The sequence below is a fragment of the Phascolarctos cinereus genome, unplaced genomic scaffold (genome assembly GCF_003287225.1).
Source record: "Phascolarctos cinereus isolate Bilbo 61053 unplaced genomic scaffold, phaCin_HiC Scaffold_1;HRSCAF=81, whole genome shotgun sequence".
Lineage (NCBI taxonomy): Eukaryota > Metazoa > Chordata > Mammalia > Diprotodontia > Phascolarctidae > Phascolarctos > Phascolarctos cinereus.
In genome coordinates this window covers 235002649-235016098 of record NW_027555514.1, presented here as the reverse complement: position 1 = coordinate 235016098, position 13450 = coordinate 235002649, and the positions used below count along the sequence as shown (strand labels likewise).

The window sequence follows — 13450 nt, the reverse complement described above, 5'->3', positions numbered from 1 at the left end:
CCCAAAAGACTACGATTTTTATTTCGTTCCTTAATAATTTGTTGCTGTTCCATCATTTTCAGTCACGTCTGACTCTCCGTGACCCAATTGGAGGTTTTCCTGGCAGAGATATCAGAGTGGTTTGCCATTTCCTCCTCCAGCTCATTTTACAGATGAGGAAACTGAGGCAAACAAGGTGAAGTGACTTGCCAAGAGCCACACAACTATTAAGTGCCTGAGGTGGGACCTGAATTCACGAAGATGAGTCTTCCTGATTCCACATCTGATGCTCTATCCACTGTACCTTTAAGCTGCCCTGTGTACACAATGATCACAATAAAGTAAATAAAGATAATACAAAAAGGGAACAAAATCCAGGTCCAGTAGAGCAGACACTGCCACTACCCTACGTTCAAAGTTTAAAGATCTCTCTTTTCTTTCTGTTCACAATTGGCAAACAGCAAAAGTAGAAACTGATGACCAAATACTATGACATACTAGGTGGTTCATTCAGCATTTAGAGGCACATATTTTGGGTGAAGTATCTCATGTCCAATAACATTTCATTCGTACATTTTGTTTTAAGCCAGAAACTGTTTAGTTTTGTTTAAAAATAGATGCCAGAGGAGGTTTACTCTGGGCCAGTCAGCCCTTGCCACCAGCCCTGCTGCTCAGACCAGACAGTCAGCTGATATCGTTTCCCCAAATCTTCTCCCCCTTATCTTTGGCCAAGGACAGGCAGAGATAAAAGAGCTGCTTGGCGGTGAGCTCCGGACAAGTCTGAGCTGGTCTCCCAAGTGGTCCTCTGTCTGTCACCCAACACTCATTCCTCTATCAGGAACAGTTTGCTGCTCTCAAGATGAACGGCTCTTACCACATAAACAACAGGTTATAATGGGATGGAACGAAATACTATTGGAGCGATCTGTAAAGCAGGGACCTGGACGCTCTCAGGTCCCGACTCTTGCTTCTGTGGGAGGCCGGCGCTCACCATGTTCCCAGTCTCAGGATGGGGAACACCATCCGGGCCCTCATTGCCTTTGTCCCCACCAACGACTGCCAGAACTACCTGCTCGGAGACCTCCAGGAGATGCCATTGGACAAGATGGTGGACCTGAGCAGCCGCCAGCTGCGAAGGTTCCCCTTACATGTGTGCTCCTTCAAGGAGCTGGTGAAGCTCTACCTGAGTGACAACAATTTAAACAGCCTGCCCCCGGAACTGGAGCAGCTGCAGAACCTTCAGATCCTGGCCTTGGATTTCAACAATTTCAAGGCCTTGCCTCCGGCTGTGTGTACCCTGAAGCAGCTTTGCATCCTCTACCTAGGGAACAATAAGCTACGTGACCTGCCCTTGGAACTGAGCTTGCTGCAGAACCTCAAGACCCTCTGGATAGAGAATAACTATCTGACCCAACTGCCCGAGGTCATCTGTGACTTGAGCCTGCTCAAAACCCTGCATGCCGGCTCCAACGCCCTGCGCCTGCTCCCCAGGCGACTGAGTAGCCTCCAGGAGCTGAGGACCATCTGGCTCTCAGGCAACCTGCTGACCGATTTCCCCACGGTGCTGCTTCACATGCCCTTCCTAGAAGTCATCGATGTGGATCGAAACAACATCTCCTACTTCCCCAGCCTGGCTCACCTGTCAGGCCTGAAGCTGGTCATCTATGACCACAACCCATGCAGGAATGCCCCGAAGGTGGCAAAGGGGGTACGGCGAGTGGGGAGGTGGTCAGAGGAAACCCCTGAACCTGATCCCAGAAAAGCCAGGCGGCTTCGGATGGCCAAGCAGGAGGCACCTGCTCCCCCGGCCCCTCCTCTTCCTACTTCTGAGAAAGTTGACTAGTGCCTTCCCTCTGTGATGATCTGCACTTGATCCTTTCTATAGCTTGCTGGTACATAGCTGTTTGCATGTGGATTCTCCCATTAGACTGTGAGGTCCTCAAGAGCAGGGACAGTCTTTTGCCTGTCTTTGTACCCTCAGCACTTAACCCAGTGCCTGGCACATTTTTGTTGTTCAGTAGTTTGAGTAGTGTCTGACTCTTCGTGGCCCCATTCAGTGTTTTCTTGGCAGAGACACCAGAGTGGTTTGCCATTTCCTCCTCTAGCTCATTTTACAGATGAGGAAACTGAGGCAAACAGCGTTAGGTGACTTGTCCAGGGTCACAAAGCTAGTAAGTGTCTGTGGCCAGATTTGAACTCAGGTCTTCTAGACTCCAAGCCCAGCACTCTTATCCACTGCGCCACCTACCCTCCCTGCCTGCCATATAGTTAAGTGCTAATAAATGCTTGTTGGCTGACTTCACTTTGGATCTAACTACAATACACTCTTGATTATAATGAATACTCCTTTCCTGAACAATTTCTCCCACATAAAGGAACATATGAGAAACAACTCTTGTTCTCATTCAGAACAAAACGGAATATCCAGCAACTAGCCTTTCTCACAACCACCCCCCACCACTCTCAACTCCAGCTAACTGGAAAAAATAAATATAACACTACTCGACCTCATTTGTTACCTTAGGATTCTGCAGTCCCGAAGCAAAGAAGTTGGAAATGTATTCTGAGAGCACAGACTGTGTCGTATTTAGCTTTGTGTACCTAGCATCTAGCGCAATGCCTTACACATAATGGTGCTTAAATCCTCAGGAGAGTTGAATTTAATTCTCCCTGAAGAGTGTGCTTTAAAAGGGGAAGCTGCTATGTGTTTTAACAGATAAAACCACCGCTTCTCAACAGGACAGCCTGTTTCTTACTTCAATGGAACTATGGTGTTGACAGTGTTTTCATTCATCCCTCCGGTGGAGATCACAATCTATGTGCTTTCTCATCCTAGGTGTCCTTCCAATCAATCTTCCATGGAGTATCTACCTTAGATTCTGGACTGGTATAGTGGAAAGAACCCTGTATATGAAATCTGGTTCTGCTCCTTGTTGTCTGGGCAACCTTGGGCAAGTCTCCCCAGCCTCAATTTCATCATCCGATTTTGGATTGATCTATAAAATGAGGGAAGTACAGTCAATGATTTCTAGGGCCCTTTCCGGGTCTAAATCCTACAAAATGAACAAGGTAAAGCTACATTGGGAAAGTTTAATCCTCCTCTGGTAGCTTGGGCAGGCATATTGCTCAGGTCGGAGCTATCCAAAAAGAAAATATTTTCACTAGCCCATGGCTGTTTATGTGACATGCTAATATGTTCCTTCCCAGGGCTGAAATTATTCTGCATTACGCATTTAGACCACTTAAAACTGTGTTCCCAGCATTGTCTTCAGAGTCAGACTCAGTCATGGAAAAATCTTTTCTCCTAATGAAACAAATACTCATGAGACAGTTTCACTGTAGCTCAAAACCCCCTCCATTTAATACCTCCCCACCACCCCCATAGAGCTGTTAAGCCCTGACTGACGTTAATGAACCTGAAAATTGGTTTGGCCTGATTTAGCCAATTTCCCGTAAAAGGTTTGATTCAATGCCTGTTTCTAACTTTTTTTATGTCATTCATGATCGTTTGGAAAGTAGAGACTCTCTTTAGTTGTGCTCTCATTAAGGTCATGTGTAGACTGGTATTCTGACTGATACCCCAAAGCATGATTTCTTTCTTCTTGTGTAAATAAATGAGAGGCAACCGAACCCCGGTTCTCTTGATGTGAGAGTAACTTCCTCAAGAAAATTCACATCTGGTCAGACTGGTAGGTCTCTTAGTGGTAGGTTAAACATTTATTCACTTGCTTAAGAAAATAAACAGAAACAAATGTGAATTGCAGATTGCATTGTGCATAAGAGTCACCAATGTTTGTCTATTTAAAATTAATGTCCTGGTTTGACTGAGTTTGTCTGGTATTTCCATAAGCATTTTCTACACACCTATGTAAATAAAACAAGAGCATATTTGCAGTTATCTTTAGATGCATGCAAATTGTATGCCCTTTTTTTTCTTCCTGGGGAAAAAATTAATTCACTCTCTGTCAACTGTTGTCAGTGGCTAACTTGTTTAGTACATTCAGAATATGTGAATATATCATCCGACCTAAGCACTGTGTTCAGACAACCAATCTGAAAGCATGAATGCATTTTAACCTATTGGAAAGGTTACATCAAAGTATGATCTTCTGGCATCCCGACTTACACAAAATCCTTGAGAGAATAAGGCCGGGCTTGGGAGAAAGGAGCAATTTATGGTATGATCTTGCATAGTTTCTTTCCTAGCCTCCAGGCCAACTGCACTTTCTTTTTTTTTTTCTTTCAACTGGACTTTCAAAAACTATTTGATAGTCATTTAGGTGCAATAGGATTATTGAAACTGGTATGGATGAGTTTGGGGGCATTTACTCCCCATTAAGCCAAATCTGGATCACAGATTAGGACAACAAAGAGTAAATGTGAAACACTATGCATACATTAAAGTGTTATCTCAATCTCACTTATTATCGTTAATATTATTATTATGCTCCCTCTGTATGGCAATCCATTTTTGGTCATGAATTCATGACACCCTTCTGGACTAGATCTCCTTGTGACAACATGCTTCCTAAATTAGACTCTAGAAGCTAATTGTCCAACAACTGTAACTTTGCTGTTGATGATAATAAAAATAATAATTACTATTTTTATAATAACTGACATTTATATGGTACTTTAAGGGTTACAAAGTATTTTACACATAGTGTCTCATTTTGTCCTAACAACAACCCTGGGAGGTAGATGCTATTATGATTCTCATTTTACAGATTAAAAAAAAAAACTGAAGCCAAAAGAGGTTAAATGACTTGCCCAAGGTCACACAGCTAGTAAATGTCTGAGGTTAGATTCAAACTCAGGTCTGCCTGACTTGAGGACCAGTGCTCTATAGACGGTGCCACCTAGCAAACAACACCTCCGAGGTCATTAAGCCCAATTACCTCATTCTACTGATGTGGCAGCTGCAGAAATAATGACTGGCCCAGAGTCACACAGCCACTATGTACTCAAGGCAGAATTTGTTCCCAGGACAAGCTCTGAGTTTGTCCCAGACATACCTCGTTTGATTTTGGCCTTGAGGGAAGCTCTCTCTATGTCACATCATCCCTCTCAACAGATGATTTGACTCAGACGAATAATTTAAAAATTAATGCATTATTTAATTGTACTAAAGCTGAGTAAGCTTTTTTCTACCAATATGATCAATAGAGGAGGTAAAAAGAATACTAAAAAGAACACATTTGGGAAAAATGCCTTAGTCTTTCACAAGTAAGAGTCAACAATGGACCATATCCTTAGCATTTTCAACTTACTGAAAAATGAAGAAAATATTAGATAACATTATGTTTCTGGTTTGTTGATTTTTTAAAAGCATTTGATTTGTTAAGCAATATGCCATCTTATGGGTGCTTACAAAGTGTCTTCCATCAATGTCAGGGTGATGTATGCTTATCAGATGTTTGCCACAGCAATGGAGGAGATCCACCATGGAGTCCAAATCGAGGAGGGATTTTCTGTGGATAATGAGGTCTTTCACGTATTCCTGTTTGCAGATGGCATTGTGCTGAGTGCATCAAGCCCCAGAACACTGCAGAGCTTCCTAGAAGGGATCTATTATCCCTCAAAGGATTTTGGCCTGATCATCCACACAGGAAAGACCACGTAGTTGCAGAATGTTTGTTGCCCAGATTTCAACATGTATTTGCATAGAGAACCTATAGAGCTTGTACATTAGTAAATACACCTGGCACAGACAGCATGGATAGGCAACAAATTGGGTTGAGTTGAAGAGGAAGAGAAGAGTGGACTGGTTTGCCTTTGTCAAATAACAAAGCTTCTTTGTAACCCCAAACTTCCAGTGAAAGCAAAGGTCCGTCTTTTTAATACCAACATTCTACCATTGTTGCCATATGGCAACTAGATATGGAGTGTGACTGCTTCTGAAGAATCAAAGATGTATGTATATCACACAGAAGGCAATGGAGAGGGGCATGCAGGATGCACGAGACAAATTTCATGTAATAAAGAATTCATTTTATTTCCTGCGATCCTTTCTATCTCTTATTTGGTCTTAATTCTCCCCTTATCCACCGATCTAATAGCCAACTTAGGGTAAAGTATTATCTTTGTGATAAGAGTAGACAGATAGTCATGTAGTGAAAGCAAGGGATGACAAATGGCCAGAGTGCCCACTGGTACCCTGAAAAAATGTTAGGAGAAACTGAGGAAGGCCCCCAAGCGCAATGGATAGATCCCTTGAGGCAAACTTTTTGGAAGATGTGAACTAGAGTCACACAGGATTGGCAGGAACAAAGGTGTGAGAATCTGCTTTGTTAGAGGGAGCTTCAGAATCAATAAAATATTAAGATTCGTTTGAGTATTTCACTGACTCACACAGTAAATAAACACTTCTTAAGAAATAAAGTTTTCGTTGACAACTTCATGACTCATTTTAAACTCAAGAATGTTAGTCTTCTTTGTAAAGCCAAGTTCAAAGAAAGAAAATTCATGTATTATTTTAATTTAGAGAGAGAACAAGTAATGCTGAATAGTGAGTTTCTCTTTTTAAGAAAGAAGTACATTGTAACCCTCTAGAAATCTTCTAGACAATTGATTTAGTTTCTTTGCTTTGGATGTTAAATGAAAGTACTATTAAGTAAACATGAAAAAATGGGTACAATTAGAAAGTGAAAATTAAATCAGGAGAAAACATTAAGATCCATGAGAATTTTACAATTTTGTTGCCTTTAATTGAAAAAAAAAAGTCCCCAGGAATAAATACAATGTTGATTCTACTAAACCAATATAAACACACAAACCAGCTTCTTCAAAAGTTTATGCAGAAGGAAACTTCTTGGCACGGTAGATAAAGCTGGCTTCCTAGTCAAGAAGACCTAGGTTCAAGTTTTGTCTGTGACACATACTCTTTAAAAAACTTTTTTTGCTGTTTATTTATTTTTAACATTCATTTAAAAGAAAATTCCGAATTCTTTTTCTTCTGTCCACCCTCTCCCTCCCATTGAGAAAGCAAGAAATGTGATATGAATTATACACGTGAAATCATGTAAAACATTTTTATATTAGCCATGTTGCAAAAAAAAAAAAGAAAAAATTTTAAAAGTATGCACTCAGACTTTATCAGTTATTTCTCTGGAGGTAGATAGCATTTTTCATCATAAGTCTTTTGAAATTATCTTGAATCATTGTATTGATCAGAAAAGCTCAGTCATTCACAGTGATCATTGTACAATATTGTTGTAACTGTGTACAGTGTTCTCCTGGTTCTAATTGTTTCACGGTGCATCAGATCATATAAGTCTTCCCATGTTTTCTGAAATCGTACTGCTTGTCATTTTTTATAGCACAATAATGTATCACAATCACATACCACAATTTGTTTAGCCATTCCTCAATTGATAGATATCTCCTCAATTTTCAATGCTTTGCCACCACAAAAAGAGTTGCTATAAATATGATTATACAAATAGGTCTTTTCTTTGATCTCTTTAGGACACAGCCCAAGTAATGGTATTGCTGGGTCAAAGTGTATGCACAATTTTATAGTCCTTTGAACATAGTTCCAAATTGTTTTCCAGGATCATTAAACCAGTTCATGACTCTACCAGCAATGCATTGAGTCCCAATTTTTCCATATCCTTTCCAACATTTGTTATTTTCCTCTTCTGCGATGCCTCAGAGTTGTTTTAATTTGCATTTCTCCAATCCATAGTGATTTAGAGCATTTTTTTGTATCACTATAAATAGCTTTGATTTCTTCTTCTGAAAACTGCCTAATCATATCTTTTGACCCTTTATCAATTGGAGAACTACTCATATTTTTATAAATTTGAGTCAGTTCCCTATATATCTGATAAATGAGGCCTTTAAAAGAGAAACTTCCTGTAAATTTCCCTTCTAGTTTCCTTCTGTCCTTCCAATCCTGGCTGCATTGGTTTTGTTTGTACAAATTTCATGTAATCAAAATTATCCATTTTATTTCCTGTGATTCTCTCTATCTCTTATTTGGTCTTAATTCTTCCCTTATCCATAGATCTAATTGCTAAAATTTTCCATGCTCCCTTACTGTGCTTATGATATCATCCTTTATGTTTAAATCCTCTACCCATTTTGATCTTATCTTGGTATATGATGTGAGATGTTGGTCTATATCTAGTTTCTGCCAAACTGCTTCCAGTTCTTTCATCAATTTTTGTCAATAGTGAGTTCTTGCTCCAAAAGCTTGGATCTTTCATTTATCAAACATTAGATTATTATGGTCATTTCCTACTGTGTGTTGTGTACCTAATCTATTCCACTGATCCACCACTCTATTTCTTAGCCAGTACCAGATTGTTTTCATGATTACTACTTTGTGATATAGTTTGAAATCTGGTGTTACTAGACTACCTTCCTTCACATTATTTCCCTTGATTCCCTTGATATTCTTGATCTTTTATTCTTGCAGATGAATTTTGGTATTTTTTTTTAGCTCTATAAAATAATTCTTTGGTGGTTTGATTGGTATGGCACTGAATAAGTAAATTAACTTAAATAGAATTATCCTTTTAATTATATTGGCTAAGCCTACCCATAAGCAATTAATATTTCTCCAATTGTTTCAATCTGTCTTTATATGAAAATTTGTAATTGTGTTCATACGGTTACATATACTTTTTATAACAGGTCACTTAACCCTAAGCAATTCTCTAAGAGTATAAATTAAAGGGGAAGGTGCCAATCTACATTGGCCTTTTAAAGACCTTAAGCTTAAAAAGGTCAAGGTCTCACTGTATCTGGGGCCATCTCCAGTTGCCCTGATCTACATCTTGCCACTGGACCCAGATGGCTGCGGAGGAGAAAGTGAGGCTGGTGACTTTGCACAGCCCTGCCTCACTTAAATTCAATTTATTTGCATGTCATGGCATAACCTTCCTGATGTCATGGTCCTCTTTGAGAATGAAAGATAAATAACAACAAAAACAATACTGGTAGAAAGAATTTGTTCAGTGGAATTTCCCTACTCACTTTCCATAAAAATCTTGTACAGGAAAGATTATTTTTACCCTAAGTAAAACAAAGTTAACTAAACAGTAAAGCTACCATACTTAACACAAAACCCACATGAGGGTCACATGACATGATGTAAATAATGTAGGTATCTCCTACATGAACTAAAAATGTATTCAGAGCAGGGATTCTCTGTGTGTGTGTGTGTGTGTGTGTGTGTGTGTGTGTGTGTGTGTGTGTCATAGACCCCTCTGGTGAAGTCTATGGGTGCTTTCTCAGAATGTTTTCAACTATATAAAAAAATACATAGAAATACAAAGAAAACAAATTATATTGAAATTCTGTTATTAAAATGTTTAAAACAAACAAGTTCACAGATCCCAGGTTTAGAACCTCTCACTTCAAGCATACTTTGTCATCTTGTCCCCAAACTGTTCATGTTTCAATAAACCCACTAAGCTCATTATTACCTTGTCTTCACATGCCTGGAATGCACCACTTCCTTGCACCTGCCTGATAGATTCCATAGCTTCCTTCAAGCCTCTAGACTCTATCAATCCAACTGTTAGCACCACTCCCTCTCCACTAAAAAACAAAAACAAAAAAGTTGGCATTTATATGTATTTTGCATTTACTTATTTGTGTAAATGTCATTTTCTCCTAAGCTTACAAGAATGTAAGCTCTTTGGGTGAAAATAGTTAATTTTTCTTTTTTGTATTTCCACTGCTCAGTACAGAGTCCCGCACAAAGGAGGAAGTTAATAAACGTTTGCTGAATGAGCTGAAAGCATACGTGACCAATGCTGTAATAGTTATACTAAGTAGTATAATACTTAGACTTGCATGATTACTACCATCCATTGAGTTTTCTTTCTTGAAGTTTAAAAATGGCCAAATATCAAAGGATGTAATTTTTTCAAATCCTCTGAGTAATAATTAGTTGCATCTTTGCAAGAGAAAATGTCATAGCCACTCTAGCTCTAAATGTGAGAAAACTAATTTTGAGATTAAGTGCCTCTGCCTTCCCATCCTAGCTCTAACTAAATTAGGAAACACATGGACATAATCGCTAAGGAAATTCTTGTCCCATTTCCTTACAAGTGAATTAGAACCTTTCCCTCTTAGAACTAGTATTTGACAAATTAAGCCTTTTCCTAGCAATGGAACCAGGACTCCAGAATTCAGTGATAATAAGACTTGAGTGAAGATGTGAGGGTTGGCTTTTTTTTCCTATTCTACCAGAAGCTCCAAATTATCTTTCCCCTATTTTTCTATCTCTAAATCATATTCTTTCTGTTATCTTCAAGTTTACATAGATCTTTTAATTATTCTACCATTCACCAGTTATGGGGCTGAGGACTCAAATACTAGATAAATTTGCTTCCCTCTACTAAATCTAGGCAAAGGTATGCTGTCACCCTAAAAGGATGGCAATAACATTCTTGGCAGGAATTCATGATAAGGGGTATATGGACCTTTTTTGGCTGCTCTATTCTGGATCCTTTTTGCTATATTAATGTCCTCCTTTAAACTGTGGTGCCCAGAACTGAATATACTATTCCAACCTATTTTTCAGGGAAAACCCTAAAAGAATAATATGCCTGAGGTTACATAGCTGATCCCAAGTCCAGGGTTCTTTTCACTATATCGCTGATACCCCCTTCAGTATCTACGGGGATGTTGTTTTATATTTTAAATATTCAAAGCTTTTGTTTTAATTATGCCGGGGGAGTCTTAGTGAAGTTTTAAGCTTTTAATAACATAAAACTGTACTTTTGGGACATCCTGTATTTTTAACCTCAAAAATAACTCTGAGCAAAGCGAATAGATCTTTAAAAATATGCCATTTCAAATCAACCATTTTGTATAGAACCTGTTCCTGGATAAAGAAGAAGTCTGTAACCAAAGCTTTGGCACAGATAAGGTAATATATCAGTACGCATAATTAATTGTACACCACAACTAAAACACCAATAGATTTTAATACTTGAGTGTCTTAAGTTTACTGCATTCCATTTAGTAAAAATCTGAACAAGAGTTTTGTTTGGTGGTAATCAGTAAGACTTCCAACTTCACTTCCACCTAGAAAATGGTGTTACAAAGTTTTGTAAAGCACGTTAACTTTGACCTAGGAACAAATCAGCAACATCAAGCAAACATTTCTTACTAATGCTATGAAACAAAGCAACAATCAGCAGTTTGGAAATGAAATTCCAGCAAATTTTCCCCCCTGTACTATCCCTGAAGCAGAATACAGGGAATTTAAATTTAAATGGTGACTTTGAACAGCCCTCCCTCACTCAAATCCAATTCATTTGCAAGTCATGTTATCATTTTCCAGATGTCAGGGTCCTCTTCGAGAATAAAGACAAACCCATACTCACAAAAATGCACCACAGGGGATAATGAAAAAGAAAACCAAAAAGAACAGTAATAAGCTCCAGGACCCCCTGATGAAGAATGCCAGAATCCTGCAGAAGCTCTGGTCAGAGACAAACCAAGTAGGTGGAAGGCAAAACACTCAAGGAGCCCAGTCCCAGAGCACATGTTGGAGCCAGACCATATCCTCACCTGGGCAGTCCATGCCCCTGCCAGGACAAAGGACAGGGCCACACTAGTGTCCAGTGGAGGGGCCAGGCAGCTCAAAACTGTAGGAAATGAGGCTAGATGAGTGCCCAGCAGAGGACCCAGCCAGCCTGTGCACAGCCACTGCAAGATGGCCAGACCAGTGCCCAGTGCTAGGCTCAAGCAACCTGGGTATGAGCAACTACAGGAGAGAGGGCCAGAACAGCACCCAGGCAGACCATGCTGAAGTCACAGCTACAGAAAGGGCCAGGGCAGCACCTGGAAAGCAAAGGACCTCAGGTCTTGTAAGAGTCTGCTATAAAGACAATCAATATCTGGCTGGAACCTACCAAGGTCACAGCAATGGATACAGGCAACTCCCAGTCTGGGATTCTGCAAAGAAGAAACAGCCAAAACTCAGAATTCCTACAGAAGGCAGGACCTAGTCTTATCCATGATAAAAAAGATCATGGAGGGCCTGCCCAACACCATCCAAGGATATAGGAGGTAGGATCTAGCCTACGCAGAAAGTCAGAACCCAGAAACTAAGGCTGGAGTTAAAAGGAAGCCCAAGAAAACACGGAACACAATGAAGAAATACTATGGGCTAGAGGTCCAAGAAATAAACCCAGAAGAAAAATATAACTTCATAAGTCCAAGTAGAACCCCAAAGAATCGAAATTCCCGGCCACAAGGGCTACAAGAGTACTAATTATAGGAAATTTCAGCTAAGGAGGAAAGAATGGCAAAAACAGAATTGAACTCTCTGAAGTTAAGAATGAGCCAAACAAAAACCAGTAACTCCATAAAAATATCAAAGCAAAATCAAAAGACTGAATTAAAAAAAACTCAAAAATATATAGGAGCAGCTTGGTGACAGTGGATAGAGAGCACTAGCCTAGAGTCAGGAGGATCTGAGCTCAAATCAGGCCTCTGACACATTAGCTGTATGACCACATGCAAGTCACAACTCCAATTGCCTCCAAAAAGAAGAGAGAAAATATAAGATACATACTAACAAAGTAAGTGAGAGATAATCTAAGAATCAAACAACCTGAAAATCACAATTCCAAAAAGGCCCAGATATCGTATTTCAAATCTCTCACTGTCCCAGTAACGGCCCCCCCCAACCTGTTATGTACCATTCTCCAATGAGAAGGAATTTACAAAATCCACAAAGCTGATACTTTTTCATAACATCCATCCTTTCAACAAACATTAAAGTGAAAAGTAGAGGTAGGATGCTTAGGTGGACTTAAGATTCAAATCCCATTCTGATCCTCACAAGCCATTACCTTAAGTCACAACTGCCTTCAGGAAACACCGCAGGGCTTATTTACAAAGTCGGGCTTAACTTGGCCATTTTCCAACATTGGGTAATCACAGACCCTTTTACATCAAGGCATCTTATTCTCTCTAAAGGTAACCTTTTACCTTTTGACTTTTGATTTTAACAGCTGTCATTGCAGCTGGTTAACTTAAAAAAGAAATTTCAATTTCATAGGTTCTATGTCAGAACTTTGGGGCCTGAATAATCATGGTGGAAAACCAAACCACCACATGCGTTAGTGAAACTTAAAAAAGCAAAAACTAGCTAAGTTTTCCAGTTCAAAGTTAACAGTAATCAATGCTTATATCTATATGAGGTGGCTGGTGGTACAGTGGATAGAGAACAGCTCCTGGAGGCAAGATGACCAGAGTTCAAATCTTCAGATAGGCTCTGTGACCCTGGGCAAGTCATTTAGCCTGTTCAGTATCCTCAATTGTAAAACAAGAATAATAGCACCTAGGTCAAAAGGTTATTGTGAAGATCAAATGAGGTAATACTTGTAAAAAGTGCCTAGCATAAGGGAAGCTAGGTGGTGCAGTGGACAGAACACTGGCCCTGGAGTCAGGAGAACCCGAGTTCAAATCCAGCCTCACTTGACACTAGCTGTATGAC

At 39.7% G+C, this 13450-nt stretch overlaps 1 protein-coding gene across 1 annotated transcript; it reads left to right on the top strand.

The window, feature by feature from the left end:
• Positions 1-712: 712 nt before the first annotated feature.
• On the top strand, positions 713-5984 carry LRRC10 (leucine rich repeat containing 10). The gene has a single exon (XM_078146213.1). The coding sequence runs from the start codon at positions 989-991 to the stop codon at positions 1820-1822; it is 834 nt and encodes a 277-aa protein (XP_078002339.1). The 5' UTR covers positions 713-988; the 3' UTR covers positions 1823-5984.
• The last annotated feature ends 7466 nt before the right edge of the window (positions 5985-13450 follow it).

What these genes read in the sequence shown, in the direction of transcription:
- LRRC10 (XM_078146213.1), top strand. Translation starts at nt 989, where the DNA reads ATGGGGAACACCATCCGGGCCCTCATTGCCTTTGTCCCCACCAACGAC.